The sequence below is a fragment of the Piliocolobus tephrosceles genome, chromosome 15 (assembly GCF_002776525.5).
Source record: "Piliocolobus tephrosceles isolate RC106 chromosome 15, ASM277652v3, whole genome shotgun sequence".
NCBI classification, from domain to species: Eukaryota; Metazoa; Chordata; class Mammalia; order Primates; family Cercopithecidae; genus Piliocolobus; species Piliocolobus tephrosceles.
Genome location: NC_045448.1, coordinates 105,475,541 through 105,495,553, shown reverse-complemented (window position 1 = coordinate 105,495,553; position 20,013 = coordinate 105,475,541). Strand labels below are relative to the sequence as shown.

Below are 20,013 nucleotides of genomic sequence, written 5' to 3'. Positions count from 1 at the left end.
ATGAGTGCATCTAAAAACTAGTGAAATCTGAATAAGGCCTATAGACTAGTTAATCACACTGTGCTAATGTCAATACCCCAGTCTGTAAGATATTTCATAGAGAAGCTGGGGTAAGGATATGTGCGACTGTCTATATTATTTTTGCAACTACTTGTGAGACTATAATCATTTTATTTTTTAATTATTATTATTATTTTTTTGAGACAGAGTCTCGCTCTGTCGCCCAGGCTGAAGTGCAGTAGTGCGATCTCAGCTTACTGCAACTTTTGCCTCCCAGGTTCAAGTAAATCTCAAGCCTCAGCCTCCTGAGTAGCTGGGATTACAGACATGCACCACCATGCCCAGCTAATTGTTGTATTTTTAATAGAGATGGGGCTTTGCCATGTTGGCCAGGTTGATCTCAAACTCCTGACCTCAAATGATCTGCCTGCTTCAGCCTCCCAAACTGCTAGGATTACAGTCAGGAGCCACTGCATCTGGCCAAGACTATAAACATAAAAAAAAAGTACCTGTGGAACATCTATATGATGGACTACTACTCAGTAGTTAAAAGGAATATGTGACAACTACTAATACATGCAACAAACTGGATAAATCTGAAATATATCATGCTGGGTGAAAGTCAACCACTAGAGGTTGCATACTGTATGATTCCATTCATATGACAACCTGGAAAAGGCAAAACTAGAGAGGCAGGAAACAGAGCAGTGGTCAGAGGAAAGTAAATTTCGTGTGTTGTCTGTTGTCTAGATAATAGGTGCCAGTCAAAGAACACCATTTGAAACTGAGAGTAAAAGGCTAAGTGAGAAAAAAGGTGATTAAGGGCATTGTTAATCATATTAATAGAAAGAAAACAACTAAAATAAAATAAACTCTTCCTAAAAGCCAAAAGAAATTTGTTAAGAAGCAAAGAAGACTGATCAAATGAAGAAATACAACAAATATCACATAGTACAGAAAGTAATTATAAGATAATATAACTGGGTTAAGACCATTACTATTGATGTGATATAATAGTCATATCAATAATGTAAAAGATTTTAACTCATCTACTTTATTTATGCTGTTCGATTCTATTTTTGAGACAGGGTCTCGCTCTGTTGCCCAGGCTAGAATGCAGTGGCACAATTACGGCTTACTGCAGCAATGACCTTCCACCAGGCTCAGTTGATCTTCTCACCTCAGCCTACCAAGTAGCTGGAAATACAGGCACGAGCCACCACATCTGGCTAATTTTCTTTTTTTTTTTTTTTTTTTGTATTTTTTGTAGAAATGGGGTTTCACCATTGCCCAGGCTGGTCTCTAATTCCTGGGCTTAAACAATCTGTCTACCTCAGTCTCCCAAAATGCTAGGATTACAGGTGTGAGCAACCATGCCCAGTGTAAATCACCTATTTTTAAAAAAGATTTTCCAAATGGCTGGGCGTGGTGGCCCACGCCTGTAATCCTAGCACTTTGGGAGGCTGAGGCGAGTGGATTACCTGAGGTCAGGAGTTTGAGACCAGCCTGGTCAACATGGTGAAACCCTATCTCTACTAAAAATACAAAAACTAGGCGGGGCACGGTGGCTCATGCCTGTAATCCTGGCACTTTGGGAGGCCAAGGCAGGTGGATCACCTGAGGTCAGGAGTTCGAGACCACCCTGCCCAACATGGCAAAACCCCATCTCTACTAAAAATACAAAACTGAGCTGGATGTGGTGACGGACACCTGTAATCCCAGCTACTCAGGGAGGCTGAGGCAGGAGAATTGCTTGAACCTGGGTGGCGAAGGTTGCAGGGAGCCGAGATCATGCCATTGCACTCCAGTCTGGAGAACAAGAGTGAAACTCCGACTTAAAAAAAAAAAGGTGGCGGGGGATCATTCCAAGATGGCCAAATAGGAACAGCTCCAGTCCACAGCTCCCAGCATGAGCAACACAGAAGATGGGTGATTTCAGCATTTCCAACTGAGGTACCAGGTTCATCTCTCTGCGACTTGTTGGTCAGTGGGTACAGCCCACAGAGCGTGAGCCAAAGCAGGGTGGGGCATTGCCTCACCCGGGGAAGTGCAAGGGGTCGGGGAATTCCCTTTACTAGCCAAGGATGGTACCTGGAAACTTGGGACACTCCCGTCCTAATACCAGGCTTTTCGAATGGTCTTAGCAAATGGCACACCAGGAGATTATATCCCGTGCCTGGCTTGGTGTGTCCCACGCCCACGGAGCCTTGCTCACTGCTAGCAGAGCAGTCCGAGATCAAACTGCGAGGCGGCAGTGAGTCTGTAAACAAAGTGACCGGGAAGCTCGAACTGGGTGGAGCCCAGGGCAGCTCAATGAGGCCTGCCTGCCTCTGTAGACTCCACCTCTGAGGGCAGGGCATAGCTGAACAAAAGGCAGCAGAAACTTCTGCAGACTTAAATGTCCCTGTCTGACAGCTTTGAAGAGAGCAGTGGTTCTCCCAGCACGGAGTTTGAGATCTGAGAACGGACAGACTGCCTCCTCAAGTGGGTCCCTGACCCCCAGGTAGCCTAACTAGGAGACACCTCCCAGTAGGGGCCAACTGACACCTCATACAGCCAAGTGCCCCTCTGAGACAAAGCTTCCAGAGGAAGGATCAGGCAGCAACATTTGCCGTTCTGCAATATTTGCTGTTCTGCCGCCTCCGCTGGTGATACCCAGGCAAACAGGGTCTGGAGTGCACCTCCAGCAAACTCCAACAGACCTGCAGCTGAGGGTCCTGACTGTTAGAAGGAAAACTAACAAACAGAAAGGAATAGAATCAACACCAACGAAAAGGACATCCACACCAAAACGCCAACTGTAGGTCACCATCATCAAAGACCAAAGGTAGATAAAACCACAAAGATGGGAAGAAACTCGAGCAGAAAAGCTGAAAATTCCAAAAATCAGAGCACCTCTTCTCCTCCAAAGGATTGCAGCTCTTCGCCAGCAATGGAACAAAGCTGGACGGAGAATGACTTTAACGAGTTGACAGAAGTAGGCTTCAGAAGATCGGTAGTAACAAACTTCTCCGAGCTAAAGGAGGATGTTCAAACAAATTGCAAAGAAGCTAAACACCTTGAAAAAAGATTAGATGAATGGCTAACTAGAATAAACAGCATAGAGAAAACCTTAAATGACCTGACGGAGCTAAAAACCATGGCACGAGAACAATGTGACGCAAGCACAAGCTTCAGTAGCTGATTCGATCAAGTGGAATAAAGAGTATCAGTGATTGAAGATCAAATGAATGAAATGAAGCGAGAAGTGTAGAGAAAAAAGAGTAAAAAGAAATGAACAAAACCTCCAAGAAATACGGGACTATGTGAAAAGACCACATCTACATCTGATTGGTGTACCTGAAAGTGACGGGGACAATGGAACGAAGTTGGAAAACACTCTTCAGTATATTATCAAGGAGAACTTCCCCAACCTAGCAAGGCAGGCCAACATTCAAATTCAGGAAATACAGAGAACACCACAAAGATACTCCTTGAGAAGAGCAACCCCAAGACACATAATTGTCAGATTCACGAAGGTTGAAATGAAAGAAAAAATGTTAAGGGCAGCCAGAGAAAAAGGTCAGGTTACCCACAAAGGGAAGTCCATCAGACTAACAGCGAATCTCTCGGCAGAAACTCTACAAACCAGAAGAGAGTGGCCAATATTCGACATTCTTAAAAAAGAGAATTTTCAACCCAGAATTTCATATCCAGCCAAACTAAGCTTCATAAGTGAAGGAGAAATAAAATCCTTTCCAGACAAACAAATGCTGAGAGATTTTGTCACCACCAGGCCTGCCCTACAAGAGCTCCTGAAGGAAGCACTAAACATGGAAAGGAACAACCGGTACCAGCCACTGCAAAAACTTGCCAAATTGTAAAGACCATCGATGCTAGGAAGAAACTGCATCAACTAATCAGCAAAATAACCAGCTAACATCATAATGACAGGATCAAATTCACACATAACAATATTAACTTTAAATGTAAATGGGCTAAATGCCCCAATTAAAAGACACAGACTGGCAAATTGGATAAAGAGTCACAGCCCATCAATGTGCTGTATTCAGGAGACGCATCTCACGTCCAGAGACACACATAGGCTCAAAATAAAGGGATGGAGGAAGATCTACCAAGCAAATGGAAAACAAAACACAACAAAAAAGCAGGGGTTGCAATCCTAGTCTCTGATAAAACAGACTTTAAACCAACAAAGATCAAAAGAGACAAAGAAGGGCATTACATAATAGTAAAGGGATCAATTCAACAAGAAGAGCTAACTATCCTAAATATATATGCACCCAATACAGGAGCACCCAGATTCATAAAGCAAGTCCTTAGAGACCTACAAAAACACTTAGACCCCCACACAATAATAATGGGAGAATGTAACACCCCACAGTCAACATTAGACAGATCAATGAGACAGAAAATTAACGAGGATATTAAGGACTTGAACTCAGCTCTGCACCAAGTGAACCTAATAGACATCTACAGAACTCTCCACCCCAAATCAACAGAATATACATTCTTCTCAGCACCACATCACACTTATTTCAAAATTGACCACATAGTTGGAAGTAAAGCACTCCTTAGGAAATGTAAAAGAACAGAAATTATAACAAACTGTCTCTCAGACCATAGTGCAATCAAATTAGAATTCAGGATTAAGAAAACTGACTCAAAACCGCACAACTGCATGTAAACTGAACCTGCTCCTGAATGACTACTGGGTACATAACGAAATGAAGGAATAAATAAAGATGCTCTTTGAAACCAATGAGAACAAAGATACAACATACCAGAATCTCTGGGACACATTTAAAGCAGTGTGTAGAGGGAAATTTATAGCACTAAATGCCCACAAGAGAACGCTGGAAAGATCTAAAATTGACACTCTAACATCACAATTAAAAGAACTAGAGAAGCGAGAGCAAACACATTCAAAAGCTAGCAGAAAGCAAGAAATAACTAAGACCAGAGCAGAACTGAAGGAGATAGAGACACAAAAAACCCTCCAAAAAATCAATGAATCCAGGAGTTGGTTTTCTGAAAAGATCAACAAAATTGATAGACCGCTAGCAAGACTAATAAAGAAGAAAAGAGAGAAGAATCAAATAGATGCAATAAAAAATGATAAAGGGGATATCGCCACCGATCCCACAGAAATACAAACTATCATCAAAGAATACTATAAACACCTCTACACAAATAAACTGGAAAATCTAGAAGAAACGGATAAATTCCTGGACACATACACCCTCCCAAGACTAAACCAGGAAGCAGGTGAAACCCTGAATAGACCAATAACAGGCTCTGAAATTGAGGCAATACTTACTAGCCTACCAACCAAAAAAAGTCCAGGACCAGACAAATTCACAGCTGAATTCTACCAGAGATACGAAGAGGAGCTGGTACCATTCCTTCTGAAATTATTCCAATCAATAGAAAAAGAGAGAATCCTCCCCAACTCATTTTATGAGGCCAGCATCATCCTGATACCAAAGCCTGGCAGAAACACACACACACAAAAGAGAATTTTAGACCAATATCCCTAATGGACGTCGATACAAAAATCCTCAATAAAATACTGGCAAACCGAATCCAGCAGCACATCAAAAAGTTTATCCACCACGATCGAGTGGGCTTCATCCTTGGGATGCAAGACTGGTTCAACATATGCAAATCAATAAATGTAATCCATCATATAAACAGAACCAAAGACAAAAACCACATGATTATCTCAATAGATGCAGAAAAGGCCTTTGACAAAATTCAACAGCCCTTCATGCTAAAATCTCTCAATAAACTAGGTATTGATGAGGCGTATCTCAAAATAATAAGAGCTATTTATGACAAACCCACAGCCAATATCATACTGGATGGGCAAAAACTGGAAGCATTCCCTTTGAAAACTAGCACAAGACAGGGATGCCCTCTCTCACCACTCCTATTCAACATAGTGTTGGAAGTTCTGGCCAGGGCAATCAGACAGGAGAAAGAAATAAAGGGTACTCAGTTAGGAAAAGAGGACATCAAATTGTCTCTGTTTGCAGATGACATGATTGTATATTTAGAAAATCCCATCATCTCAGCCCAAAATCTCCTTAAGCTGATAAGCAACTTCAGCAAAGTCTCAGGATACAAAATCAATGTGCAAAAATCACAAGCATTCCTATACACCAATAACAGACAATCAGAGAGCCAAATCATGAGTGAACTCCCATTCACAATTGCTTCAAAGAGAATAAAATACCTAGGAATCCAACTTACAAGGGATGTGAAGGACCTCTTCAAGGAGAACTACAAACCATTGTTCAATGAAATAAAAGTGGACACAAACAAATGGAAGAACATTCCATGCTCATGGATAAGAAGAATAAGTATCATGAAAATGGCCATACTGCCCAAGGTAATTTATAGATTTAGTGCCATCCCCATCAAGCTACCAATGACTTTCTTCACAGAATTGGAAACAACTACTTAAAAGTTCATATGGAACCAAAAAAGAGCCTGCATTGCCACAACAATCCTAAGCAAAAAGAACAAAGCTGGAGGCATCACATTACCTGACTTCAAACTATACTACATGGCCACAGTAACCAAAACAGCATGGTACTGGTACCAAAACAGAAATATAGACCAATGGACTAGAACAGAGCCCTCAGAAATAATACCACACATCTACAACCATCTGATCTTTGACAAACCCGAGAAAAACAAGAAATGGGGAAAGGATTCCCTATTTAACAAATGGTGCTGGGAAAACTGACTAGCCATATGGAGAAAGCTGAAACAGGATCCCTTCCTTACATCTTATACAAAAATTAATTCAAGATGGATTAAAGACTTAAATGTTAGACCTAAAACCATAAAAACTCTAGAAGAAAGCCTAGGCAATACCATTCAGGACATAGGCATGGGCAAGGACTTCATGACTAAAACACCAAAAGCAATGGCAACAAAAGCCAACATTGACAAATGGGATCTAATTAAACTAGAGAGCTTCTGCACAGCAAAAGAAACTACCATCAGAGTAAACAGGCAACCTGAAGAATGGGAGAAAATGTTTGCAATCTATCCAACTGACAAAGGGCTAATATCCAGAATCTATAAACTACTTAAACAAATTTACAAGAAAAAAAAACAGACGACCCCATCAAAAAGTGGGCAAAGGATATGAACAGACACTTGTCAAAAGAAGACATTAATGCAGCCAACAGACATGTGAAAAAAAGCTCATCATCACTGGCCATCCGAGAAATGCAAATTAAAACCACAATGAGATACCATCTCACACCAGTTAGAATGGCGATCATTAAAAAGTCAGGAAACAACAGGTGCTGGAGAGGATGTGGAGAAATAGGAACACTTTTACACTGTTGGTGGGAGTGTAAACTAGTTCAACTATTGTGGAAGACAATGTGGCGATTCCTCAAGGATCTAGAACTAGAAATACCATTTGATCCAGCCATCCCATTACTGGGTATATACCCAAAGGATTATAAATCATGTTACGATAAAGACACATGCACACGTATGTTTATTGCGGCACTATTCACAATAGCAAAGACTTGGAACCAACCCAAATGTCCATCAATGATAGACCGGATTAAGAAAATGTGGCACATATACACCATGGAATACTATGCGGCCATAAAAAAGGATGAGTTCCTGTCCTTTGTAGGGACATGGATGAAGCTGGAAACCATCATTCTCAGCAAAGTAACCCAAGAACAGAAAACCAAACACCACATGTTCTCATTCATAGGTGGGAACTGAACAATGAGAACACTTGGACACAGGGTGGGGAACATCACACACTGTGGCCTGTTGTGGGGTAGGGGAGGGGGAGGGATAGCATTAGGAGGAATACCTAATGTAAATGACCAGTTAATGGGTGCAGCACAGCAACATGGCACATGAATACGTATGTAACAAACTTGCACATTGTGCACATGTACCCTAGATCTTAAAGTATAATAATAATAAAAAAGTGTAAATTTCTCAAAAAAATTCACAAAGACTCATAAAGCAAAACTCAAATCCATACTGTATATCAGAGATATACTTAAAATGCAGTTACTCAAAAAAGTTAAAAATAAAAATATTTACCATGTAAATAGAAACAATAAGAAAATAGGAGTGGCAACTCTAATACCAGACAAAGTAGAGTCAAGCAAAAGAAAAAAATCTAAATGCACCAGAAAAGGACACTTTATAAAAGCCACATTCCAAGATGAAGAGTGACAGTTCAGAATATCAATGCAACAAATAAAACAGCACATGAATAAACAATTCTCAAAAGAATATATACAAATGCCCAATGAACATATGAAAAGATGCTCATCATCACTAATTATCAGGGAAATGCAAATTAATACCACAATGAGATACCTACCTTACTCCTGCAAGAATGGCCGTAATTAAAAAATCAAGAAATCATACATGTTGGCATAGATGTGGTGAAAAGGGAATGTTTTCTTTTACACTGCTGGTGGGAATGTAAACTAGTACAACCACCATGGAAAACAGTACAGAGATTCCTTTTAGAACTAAAAGTATAACTACCATTTGATCCAGCAATCCAACTACTAGGTATCTATTCAGAGGAAAAGAAGTCATTATATGAAAAAGATACTTGCACACATGTGCTTGCTACATGTTTGTAGCAGCACAATTTGCAATTGCAAAAATATAGAACCAGCCTAAATGCCCATCGAACAACAAGTGGATAAAGAAAATGTGGTATAAATATACCAAGGAATACTACTCAGCCATAAAAAGGAACGAAATAATGGCATTCGTAGCAACCTGGATGGAGTTGGAGACCATTATTCTAAGGGAAGTAACTCAGGAATGGAAAGCCAAATATCATATGTTCTCACTTTAAGTGAGAGTTAAGCTACGCAGATGAAAGTTATAAGAATGATACACCAGACTTTGGGGATTCAAGGGGAAGGATGGGAGAAGAGTGAGGAGTACACATTGGGTACAGTGTACACTGCTTGGGTGTTGGATGCACCAAAATCTCAGAAATTACTGCTAAGGAAGTTATCCATGTAACAAAAAAACCACCTGTTCCCCCAAAACTGTGGAAATAAAAAAATATATAATTTATGCAAACAGATAAAATATTAGTCCTTTTGCTTTAGTATAATAGATATAATTCTAATTTAATTATCAAAATCCTGTATTTTTATATCAATATATCTTGGTAATCCTGTTTAAATATCACTATTAAAGATAGACTATTGAGTTTCCTTATTACCCCAAATATTCACTATACTAGATATTACTATTTGATCTGAAGAGAATAGATCCTTAAACAGACTCACTCTTCTAGTGATCGATCTAGGCCTCGGTCAGGAGATCGATGGTGAGCACGTTCTGGTGAATGACATTTCGTACTTGGCTTCATTGTAGAACTCATATGATAAGCATTACTTGAATAATTTTGGCGGCGAAGTTCTTGTACGGCCCTCTCCCTAAAGCAAAATAGTGATGCTTTAAAATTTTATATCCAGCAAAAGTAGTAAAACTATCATAAAAACCTGTAGCTTAATTCATACTTTAAAATCTAACCATCATGAAAGAACTAAAACCTATTTTTACCTAAGAAACAATGCTTTCCATGCTGAAAAGCATTGTTTTTGAGCTTGCATAGAGATAAACTTACCTTTCAAAGCGCTCTGTTCCTAGTTGTCTTTTGGTAATGTCTAAATCAGCTTCCAATTGTGTGACAACATTTCTGAACTGGGCCACATCTCTACTTTGGATGGCCCTGTTTAAAAGAAGATAAGAGTTAGAGTTGACTAAACTTAAAATATGACTATGATTCTGGGGTACATTAAACCATAATGATAGTGGTTTCTCAGCTGGATCCAAATCACATTGTGATTTTTATGGCCAGATTTATTAGTACATCTAAAATATGCCCATGTTAGACATGGTAAGTATGCAGAGTAGCCTACTTGAAAAGCCTAAGCAATCCCAGTCCCATTCAATTAGTTAATCCTTCTGTTTCAGTTTCCCTGTGGAAACATATTATATATCATCTGTCTATACTATTTACTATACATAGTTTTTAATGTAAGTACTAGAGGTATTATATGAAGTAGTAGTATGACCAAATAATTAACACTGGAATTCACTAGCTCCATGATTAATATAGTCTGTTTTATATAATCTATTCAACCAAGTGCCTTATAATGAAATTTGATAAATACAATCTTCAATTTCATAGAATCTTTCTTAAGGCCAAACAATGCCTCACAAAACCTGTGATAAGGCACAATATCATAAGGAAGATAAACATTGATGAATGCCACTCACACAGAACATTCTATCCTCTTCACTTGCTTTCAGGAGAGTATCATAGACTGCTGAAATCTAAACTTTAGAGACTAATAACAAACATTTCTCATGCTAATTCTAAGTGTTAGTATTTACCAGTCAGTCTCAAACAGAGCATAGCCCTTAGGGTGGAAGTTTTGGCATATTTCATGAAGGTAGATTTCCACCCACCATCTTGAGAAAGTGATCCTGCAAAAATAGTTGAAGGAATCATAATAGCCTAGCTACAGTAACGGAAAAGAAGGACTCAGTCACCACCACCATAACCTGAAAACAGTTTCTGAAGGAAACTGGCCTTGGCTCTGAAGCCCTTGCTTAGTCAGGGGCTCCTAGGAGTGGATGATTGCCGAGACCATGCTTCTTATCCTTCCCCATGCCCTGAGCTCAGATGTGAGGATAGAGTGGAGGCTGGATGAAAAGTGTTATAAGTGGGACAGGTAAGAACAGGGGTTAAGGGTCCCCCATCAGTTTTTATGAGAGGTGACCAAGTTTAATAGAAAAAAAATTCACTATACAGGGAGACATTTTCACCCAATGCTCCAGCCAAAGTTCTTTTAATAAGGTGCTAGGAGTGCTAGAGATCCTTAAAAAAAAAGAAAAACAAAAAAAAGAAAAGAAAAGAAGCCAAAATCGATGTCCTAGGAAGTCTTCTGTATTTTGTGAAGGCAGGTGTTCTTCTAGGTACCCAGTACATGCAATAGGTACAAAAGAAAATACAATGTGGCAAATGAAAACACTAGGTTGCAATATATTGGTCTAAATACGAAAATTCTTCTGGTTTCAAACTGGTTAATTTTTTTTCTCATTTTGTTATATTTCCTAAAGGCAGTATTTTAGACCAGACATTCTATTGTACTCAAAACTCTGTTGGAAAGAATCAATAGAGATCATTAAACTTAAATTTAGATAAGAAAAACATAATAGAAAAAGTACCACCTCTTAGGCAAATCACAATATTTCTGATCCTTAGTTTAATTAATGACAAATTACAGAAGGCAAATTCTCTAAATTCTAGCTTAAAAATCCTACTAATCTATAAAGTACCAAAAAATTAAGATGTATGACTTTATATTGCTAAACAACTCACATTTTATTTTCTGCCAAACAAAGGTGTTCTTTAAGAAGCTGAATTTCAGATTCTTTTTCTTGAAGTGCTATCTGAGACTGATATTCTTTGTCTCGATTGGCCACCAGCAAAGCTTCTAGATTCTGCATGGAGATTCTCTCATTTGTCATCTGACTCCTCAGGAGTTCAATTTCAGAACGAGCAGAATCTAACTCATTCTCCATCTGTAGAATAAGAAGACGATATCTATACTTATTCCCATTAATTCACTTAACTATTATATTATCAGGGACTCACAAAATTTTCATAATCTGTTATAAACTGGCAACTACTTTTAATGTGATTTGAAATTGTGTCCCTCCTTCTCACCAAATAAACACACCACACATGTATGTATAGTATCACTTTCTCCATCTCTTTGATCATATCAGAAAATTCATTAATTTAAGAAAAGGCTTATTAATTTCAAACTGCAACCAGTTTCCACTACCAGCTTTGATATTTCTTTATATACTCCTGCAAGACTGACAGGATATCTGTGAGCACTGCTTTCTCCTGAGTTAGGTGAGCTACATGCTTATAGAATGTCATTGGACTCCATAATTAAGGAATATAAGGAGTAATCTCTTATATTCTTTATAAGAGTAATCTCTTATGTTCTCTTAATATAATTAATATAATTAATTATAATTATATATATTTAATAATATAATTAAATATAATTAATATAAGGAGTAATCTCTTCTATTCTCATGCATAAACTTGTGGAAAGCTTCCTTTTGAAAATTATCTTGAGCTTTAAAATATGCTCAGTGAGACAAACTTTTTTAAAAAGGAGGAAGAACAGTCACTAGTATTTAGAAAAAAATTACTCCTTATCTTGTAATATACGTAACAAATTCTACATGCATTAAAAAAGTTAAATGTGAAAAGGTAAGCTTTAAATTCTAGTGAAAAGAAATAAAAATGAAATTACAGGGAAGGGAGATAAGTAGGTAGGGGAATTTTCTAAGCTAGAAACAATGCAGAAAAAAGTTGGGTCACATTAAAAAAATAAACATTTTGATAGTCAATATAAACTTCACCAAAATTTGAAAAGAAACAACTGGAAGACAAATCAACTTAGTAAATAAAATTAACAGTTTATATCTCTACTAGCATAAAGAATGCATATACACTGATGAGAAATATGAGCTGAATGATAATGATCAGAAAATCTGCAAAAGGAGAAATGCGATTAAATTGTAAATGTATGGGGAAAATTTACCCTTACTAGTAATCAAATAAACTAAAACAAGATGCCATTACCAGTTCAGGGCTTCTTACCTCAACATTCCTAATGTTTTGGGTCGGATAATTATTTGGAGTGGGGGCAGCACTATACATGACAGGATGCTTAGCAGTCTCCCTGGCCTCTGCCCAATCGACGCCACCAGCATTCCCCACTCTGGTCATGACCATCAAAAAGGTCATTATTAAATGCACACTGGGAGCAAACTCTCTTTCAGCCGAACTGGAAAAACTCTACCGAAGACACTGTTCTAGTCTATCTAATTGGCAAATGTGTTAGTTTGCATTAATGAACATTACATTGGGCAATGGCAATCTCGTATACTTTGCTGGCAGGAGTAGAAAACGGACCATGATGTTTTTTTGACAATAGCTTTTTTGAAATGTAATTCACATGCCATCAATGATTTTTAGCATATTAACACAGTTGTACAATCGTTACCACAATCTAATGTGAGAACGTTTTCATCATCCCAAAAAGAAACTCAAGGTTGGGCATGGTGGCTAACACCTGTAATCCCAGCACTCTAGGAGGCCAAGGTAGGTGGATTGCTTGAGCTCAGGAGTTTGAGACCAACCTGGGCAACATGGTGAAAATCCATTGCTACAAAAAATTCAAAAACTTAGCCAGGCATGGTGCCATAGGCCTGTAGTCCCAGCTACTCAGCAGGCTGAGGTGGCAAATAACTTGAGCCCAGGAAGTCAAGGCTACAGTGAGCCAAGATGGCACCACTGCACTCCAGCCTTGAACACTGAAAGAGACCCCGTCTCAAAAACAAACAAAAAAAGCAAAAAACAAAACAAAACAAAACAAAAAAACCAACACAGAACCTTGTCTGGCCCTAGGCAACCTCTACACTATTTTCTACTATTTGCCTTATTCTGGATATTTCATACAAATGGAAACAAACAATGTGTACTGGCTTCCTTTTTGAGTACAGATAAGAGTTAGAGTTGACTAAACTTAAAATATGACTATGATTCTGGGGTACATTAAACCATAATGATAGTGGTTTCTCAGCTGGATCCAGTCTTTTGTGACTGGCTTCCTTTATTAGCAGAATGTTTTTAAGAGTTATCAATGTTTTAGCAGGTATCAAAACTTCATTAGTTTTATTGCCTGATAATATTCCATTGCATAGATAAATCACAGATGTATTCATGAGTTAAAAAATTTGACTTATTGTACTTTGGGACTATTACAAAGAATACTGCCATAAAACTTTGTATACAAGTTTTTGTATGGACATGTTTTCATTCCTCTTGAATAGATGGAAGTGGCATTTATTAGCTGTAAGGTAATCTAATTTTTAATACTTTGAGGAACTGCCAAAATGTTTTCCAAAGTTGCCTTACTATTTTACATTTCCACCAGCAATGTATGAGGGTTTCACTTTTTCCACATTTTTGTCAACATTTTTTATCTTCTCTCTGATTATAGCCATCCTAGTGGTTGTGAAATAGTATGGTTTTCATTGGCATTTTTTTATTAATGATGTTCAGCATCTTTTCATGTGTCTATTGGCCATTTATGTATGTTATGTAGATAAATGTCTATTAATATCCTTTGCCTAGTTTTTTAATTGGGTTATTAAGTTTTTTGGTTTTTGGTTTTTGAGACAAGGTCTCATTCTGTCACCCAAGCTGGAGTGCAGTGACATGAAGACGGCTCACTGAAGCAAACCTCCCCCCTCAGGCTCTCAAGTCACTGGGAATACAACTGCACACCACCACACCTGGTTAATTTTTGTATTTTTTGTAGAGATGGGTTTTTGCCACGTTGCCCAGGCTGGTCTTGAACTCCTGGGCTCAAGCGATTCTCCTGTCTCAGCCTCCCAAAATGCTAGGATTACAGGCATGAAACACCGCTATATATTTTGAATATGAATCTCTTATCAGATATACGGTTTGCAAATGTTTTCTCACATCTTGTGCGCCGTCTTGTCACTTTCTTGATATCATTTGCAGCACAGAAGGTTTTTTATTTTGATCAAGTCTACTTAATCTATTTATTCTTTTTTTTGTTTGTGTTTTTGATGTGTATTTAAGAAAACGCTGCCTAACCCAAGGTCACAAAGATTTACTTCTGTATTTTCTTCTTAGTATAGTTTTTGCTGTTACATATAGCGCTATGATTCATTTTCAGTTAATCTTTGCATGTGATCCAACTTCATTCTTTTCCAAATAGATGTTAGGTTGTCCCAACGCCATTTGCTAAAAATACTATGCTTTCCTCATTGAATTGTCCTAGCACCTGTATTGTGAAAAATCTTTTGGGCACAAATGTATAAACCATTTCTGGACTCTGAATTCTGTGCCATCAACCTCTATGTCTTTCCTTATGTTAGTGCCACACTGTCTTGATTACTTTAGTTTTGCAGCCAGTTTTGAAATCAGGAAGTGTGAGTCTCCCAACTTTGTTTTTCTTTTCCAAGATTGTTTTGGCTGTTCACTTGCACTTCCATATGAATTTTAGATCAGTTTGACAATTTCTACAAAGACGACACCTGGGATTCTGATAAGCACTGCATTAAATTTGTGGAGGAGTTTTGGGAGTAATGCCATCTTAACAGTGGTAAGTGTTCGGACCCATGAACGTGGGATGTGTTTCCCTTTATTTAGGTCTCCTTTAATCTCTGCTGACGATGTTCTGTAGTTTTGCAAAGTACAAGTATTTGTCTTTTTTTATTTCGTTTTTATTTTTTTAGACAGAGTCTTGCTCTGTCACCAGGCAGAGTGCAGTGGCATAATCTTGGCTCACTGCAACCTGACTCCCCAGTTCAAGTGATTCTCCTGCCTCGGCCTCCCAAGCAGCTGGGATTACAGGCATGTGCCACCACACCCAGCTAATTTTTGTATTTTTAGTAGAAACGGGGTTTCACCATGTTAGCCAGGATGGTCTTGATCTCCTGACCTCATGATCCGCCTGCCTCGGCCTCCCAAAGTGCTGGGATTACAGGCGTGAACCACTGTGCCCGGCCGTATTTGTCCTTTTTTAGTGCTACCCTTTTTGATGCGATTCTGTTTGATAGAATTTTTTTTATTTTCATTTGCAGATTGTTCATCGTTAATGTATAGAAATAAGAAATACGATAATTGCATATTGATCTTGTGTCCTACAACCCTGATGCTCATTTATTCTAATAGTTTTCTAGTGGATTCTTAGGATTTTCTGTATTTCAGATCATGTCACCTGCAAACAGAGATAGTTTTACTTCTTTACCAATCTGGATGCCTTTTATTTCTTGTTCATGCCTAATTGCCCTGCCTAGAACCTCTGCTACAATGTTGAATAGAAGAGGCAAGGTAGGCATTCTTGTATTGATACTGATCTTAAGGCAAAAGCATTCAATCACCACTAATACAGTGTTTGCTGTGGGTTTTTCATAGATGCCTTTTGTGAGGTCAAGAAAGTTTCTATTTCTAGTTTATAGTGTGTTTTTATCAGGCAAGAATGTTGGATTTTGCCAAATGCTTTTTCTGCATCCATTGAGAAGGCTGTGTAGTTTTTGTTCTTGATTCTATTGATATAATGATGTATTAATTGAGTTTTCAGGTGTTAACCAACCCAGCACTCGTGGAATAAACCCTACTTGATGGTGTAAATTTCATTTTATGTGTTGTTGGATTCAGTGTTACAGTATTTTCTTGAGAATTTTTCATCTGTATTCATAAGAGATCATTGTCTGCAGTTTTATTTTCCTGTGAGGTCTTTGTCTGGCTTTGGCATCAGGACAACAATGGCTTCATAGAATGCACTGAGAAGTGTTCTCTTCTACTTTTGGAAGAGTTTGCAAAAATTTTGGATCAATGCATCTTGAATCATTCGGAAGAACTCACAACTGAAGCCATCTGGGCCTCGGTATTACTTTATGGAAGTTTAAAAATGTCTATTTTGACCTCTTTAGGTTATAGGTTTATTCAGATTTTCTTCTTTTCCTTATGTCAGTTTTAATAATTTGTGTCTTTCTGGAAATTTGTTGATTTCATCTAAACATTTAATTTTTGGCATTCAGTTGTTCATAATATTCCCCATGATACTTTTTTTTATAAGGTTAGTAGTGATGTCCCTTCTCTTATTCCCAATTTTAGTAATTTGACTCTGTCACTTTGCTACAGATGTGTCAATTTTGTTGATACTCTGAAAGAACAAGCTTGCGGCTTCTTTGATTCTCGATTGTTTTCTCTTCACTTAGTTTCTGTTCTAATCTGGATTATTATTTTCATTCTTCTTGCTGTGCGTTTAGTTTGTTCCCTTTTTCCAGTGTTCTAAGTGGAAGGCTGTAGTGACTTAAGAATTTTCTTCCTTTTTAATATAGATATGCATTTATAGCTATAAATTTCCCTCTAAGTACTGCTTTAGCTGCATCCTATGTTTTGACACAGTACACTTTCATTTTCACTAATCTCAGAGTATTTTTTTCCTTTGTGATTTTTCCTTTGACTCACCACTATTTGGGAATGTGCTGCTCAATTTTCATATACTTGTGAATTTACAAAATTACCTTCTTTTATCAATCCCTAACAATTCCACTGTGGTGGGAAAACATACTTTGCATCAGTTCAATCCTCTTAAATCTACTGAGGCTTGTATTATGGCCTAATGTATGATCTGTTCTGGAGGATCTTCCATGTTGAGAAGACTATATATTCTACTGTTGTTGGAAGAGTGTTTATATATTTATGTAAATGCCAATTTGGTTTTTGTGTTGTTGAAATCCTGTATTTCCTCATTGATGTTCTGCTTAGCCGCTCTCTTCATTATTGAAAGTGGGGTATTGACATCTGCAACTATTACTGTTGAACTGTTTATTTACAGCACAATACAGAAATGTTATTCCTACATAGCTGTATTTCTTCCTTCTCTCATTAGTGATATTAGTGTCTTACATTTACATCTATATATGTCACAAGTCCAATGATGTATTGCTACAATTATTACTTTTAAATGTTATAGCTTTTAAAGAAGTTGATAGAAGGACAGCAAACATATACAGTCAGACTTAGCAGCTCTTTTTTTATTTTATTTTTGAGACGGAGTCTCACTCTGCCACCCAGGCTGGAGTGCAGTGGCATGATCTCAGCTCACTGTAAGCTCCGCCTCCCAGGTTCACGCCATTCTCCTCCGCCTCCCAAGTAGCTGGGATTACAGGCACCCGCCACCATACCCGGCTAATTTTTTGTGTGTTTTTTTAGTAGAGACAGGGTTTCACCGTGTTAGCCAGGATGGTCTCAATCTCCTGACCTCGTGATCCGCCGGCCTCAGCCTCCCAAAGTGCTGGGATTGCAGGCGTGAGTCACTGCGTCCAGCCCAAAGCAGCTCTTTTAAATATGTTCAAAGAAATAAAGGAAGTCATACTTAAGGAAGTAAAGTAAGGCCAAAAATAGATGAATGGATAAAGAAAATGTGGTATATATACAAAATAGAATACTATACAGCAGCAGTCCCCAATCTTTTTGTCACCAGGAACTGGTTTCATGGAAGACAATTTTTCCATGGACAGCAGAGGGGGTGGGGATGGTTTTGGGATGAAACTTTTCCACCTCAGATCATCAGGCATTAGTTAGATTCTCACAAGGAGTGTGCAACCTAGATCCCTTGCATGCACAGTTCACGATATGGTGCACGTTCTTATGAGAATCTAATGCCACTGCTGATCTGGCAGAAGGTGGAGCTCAGGCAGTAATGCTCACTCACCCACCACTCACCTCCTGCTGTGTGGCTAGGACTGGTATCAGTCTGTGGTAGCAGGTATGGGCCCGGACAGGTCTGCGGCCCAAGGGTTGGGGACTCCTACTATACAGCCTTTTAAAAGAAAAAAATTCTGTCATTCATGGTGACCTGGGTGGAATTGGAAGACGTTATGCTAAGTGAAATAAGCCAGGCACAGAAAGACAAATACTGTATGATCTTACTTATAAGTGGAATCTAAACAAGCTGACTTTATAGAAACAGAGAGTAGAATGGTGGGAGGAGGAAGGATGGAGAAAGGGGAGATGTTGATCAAAGAGTCCAAAGTTTTAGTTAGACTGGAGAAATAAGTTTTGGTGATTTATTACACTGTATGGCGACCACAGTTAATAATAATCTACTGTATAATTCAAAATTGCCAAAGGATAAAATTTTAATGATATCACTGCAAAAAATAAGTTGATAATTTGGTTGATATGTTATTAGCTTAATTAAACCTGTCTACCATACATACATCAAATCTTTCTACATACGTAGACCAAAACATCACATTGTACTCCATAAATATACACAATTATTATTTGTCAACTAAAAAAAGAAAGAAAAAAGTAAAAGAAGGAGTAATAACAATGTCTCATCAAATAGAGACTAACAATAACGAAATAATAAGCTGCTCTAAAAGACAGTTTCTTTTGTTTGCTTTATTTTCCTATAGATGGGCTGCATTTTCCTGGCTTTTTGAGGGTTAAATTTTTGTTGTTGAAAACTAGAAATTTTAAATAACATATTGTAGCATGTCTCAATACTGATCGTCCCCATCTTGGGGCTTGTTGTGACTGGCTTATTTCCTTATGTATTTGTCTGGACTGTTTCTGTGATGTCTATTCCCCTTGCAGTATATAGCCTCTGATGTTGCTCCTCAGGGTATGCACATAGTTACCCCGATCCCCTCCCATGGGCATTTACACAGTCATTCTAGCCTCTCCCATTAGGATGACAATGGATTTAGCCAGGCTCTCTTTGACTGTCTCTCTTTGATCTCCCTGTCAAGTGTCTGGCTGGTCTGTCCCTACTGGTATCAAATCCAACTATTAGTCTCTCTTAATTTCTAGCTGACTGTTCTATGTATTTTGACAATCAATTGTGGGTAACGTAGCTTCACAGTCGGATCCAGTTACATTTGATCCCTTTGAAGGGGTACTACTTCCCAACCTAACTAAGCATTGTTGAGGTATGACTGACAAATAAAAATTATACATACTTAAGGAATATAACATGATGTTTTGATACACACACACATTGTAAAATGATTGTCACAATTAAGCTAACTAACATATCCATCACCTCTCTCTCATCTAGGTACTATTGTATGTGTGTGTTAAGAACACATGAGATCTAGTCACAGCAAATTTCAAGTATACAGTATATTAACTGTAGTTACCATGCTGTACGTTAGATCTCCCAAACTTATTCACCTTGTAACTGAAAATTTGTACCCCTTGCCCAGTGTCTCCCTTCTTCCCCTACTCCCTTCGCCCCCAACCCCTCATCGCCACCATTCTACTCTCTGCCAAACTCACAGGAGAAGGGGCAGTTTTGAGGCAAGTTTTTGAGGCTTGCTCTGATC

At 38.3% G+C, this 20,013-nt stretch overlaps 1 protein-coding gene across 11 annotated transcripts in view; it reads right to left on the bottom strand.

The window, feature by feature from the left end:
• Positions 1–20,013, bottom strand: part of TSGA10 (testis specific 10) — a 154,971-nt gene that overhangs the window by 1,447 nt on the left and 133,511 nt on the right. For all 11 annotated transcript variants that reach the window (XM_023211410.2, XM_023211406.2, XM_023211404.1 and 8 more), the window contains 3 exons: positions 11,426–11,628; positions 9,662–9,766; positions 9,321–9,470 (listed from right to left, as the gene is read on the bottom strand). In XM_023211410.2, the coding sequence (XP_023067178.1) occupies positions 9,321–9,470; positions 9,662–9,766; positions 11,426–11,628 (458 nt within the window). The remainder of the gene's footprint in view (positions 1–9,320; positions 9,471–9,661; positions 9,767–11,425; positions 11,629–20,013) is intronic.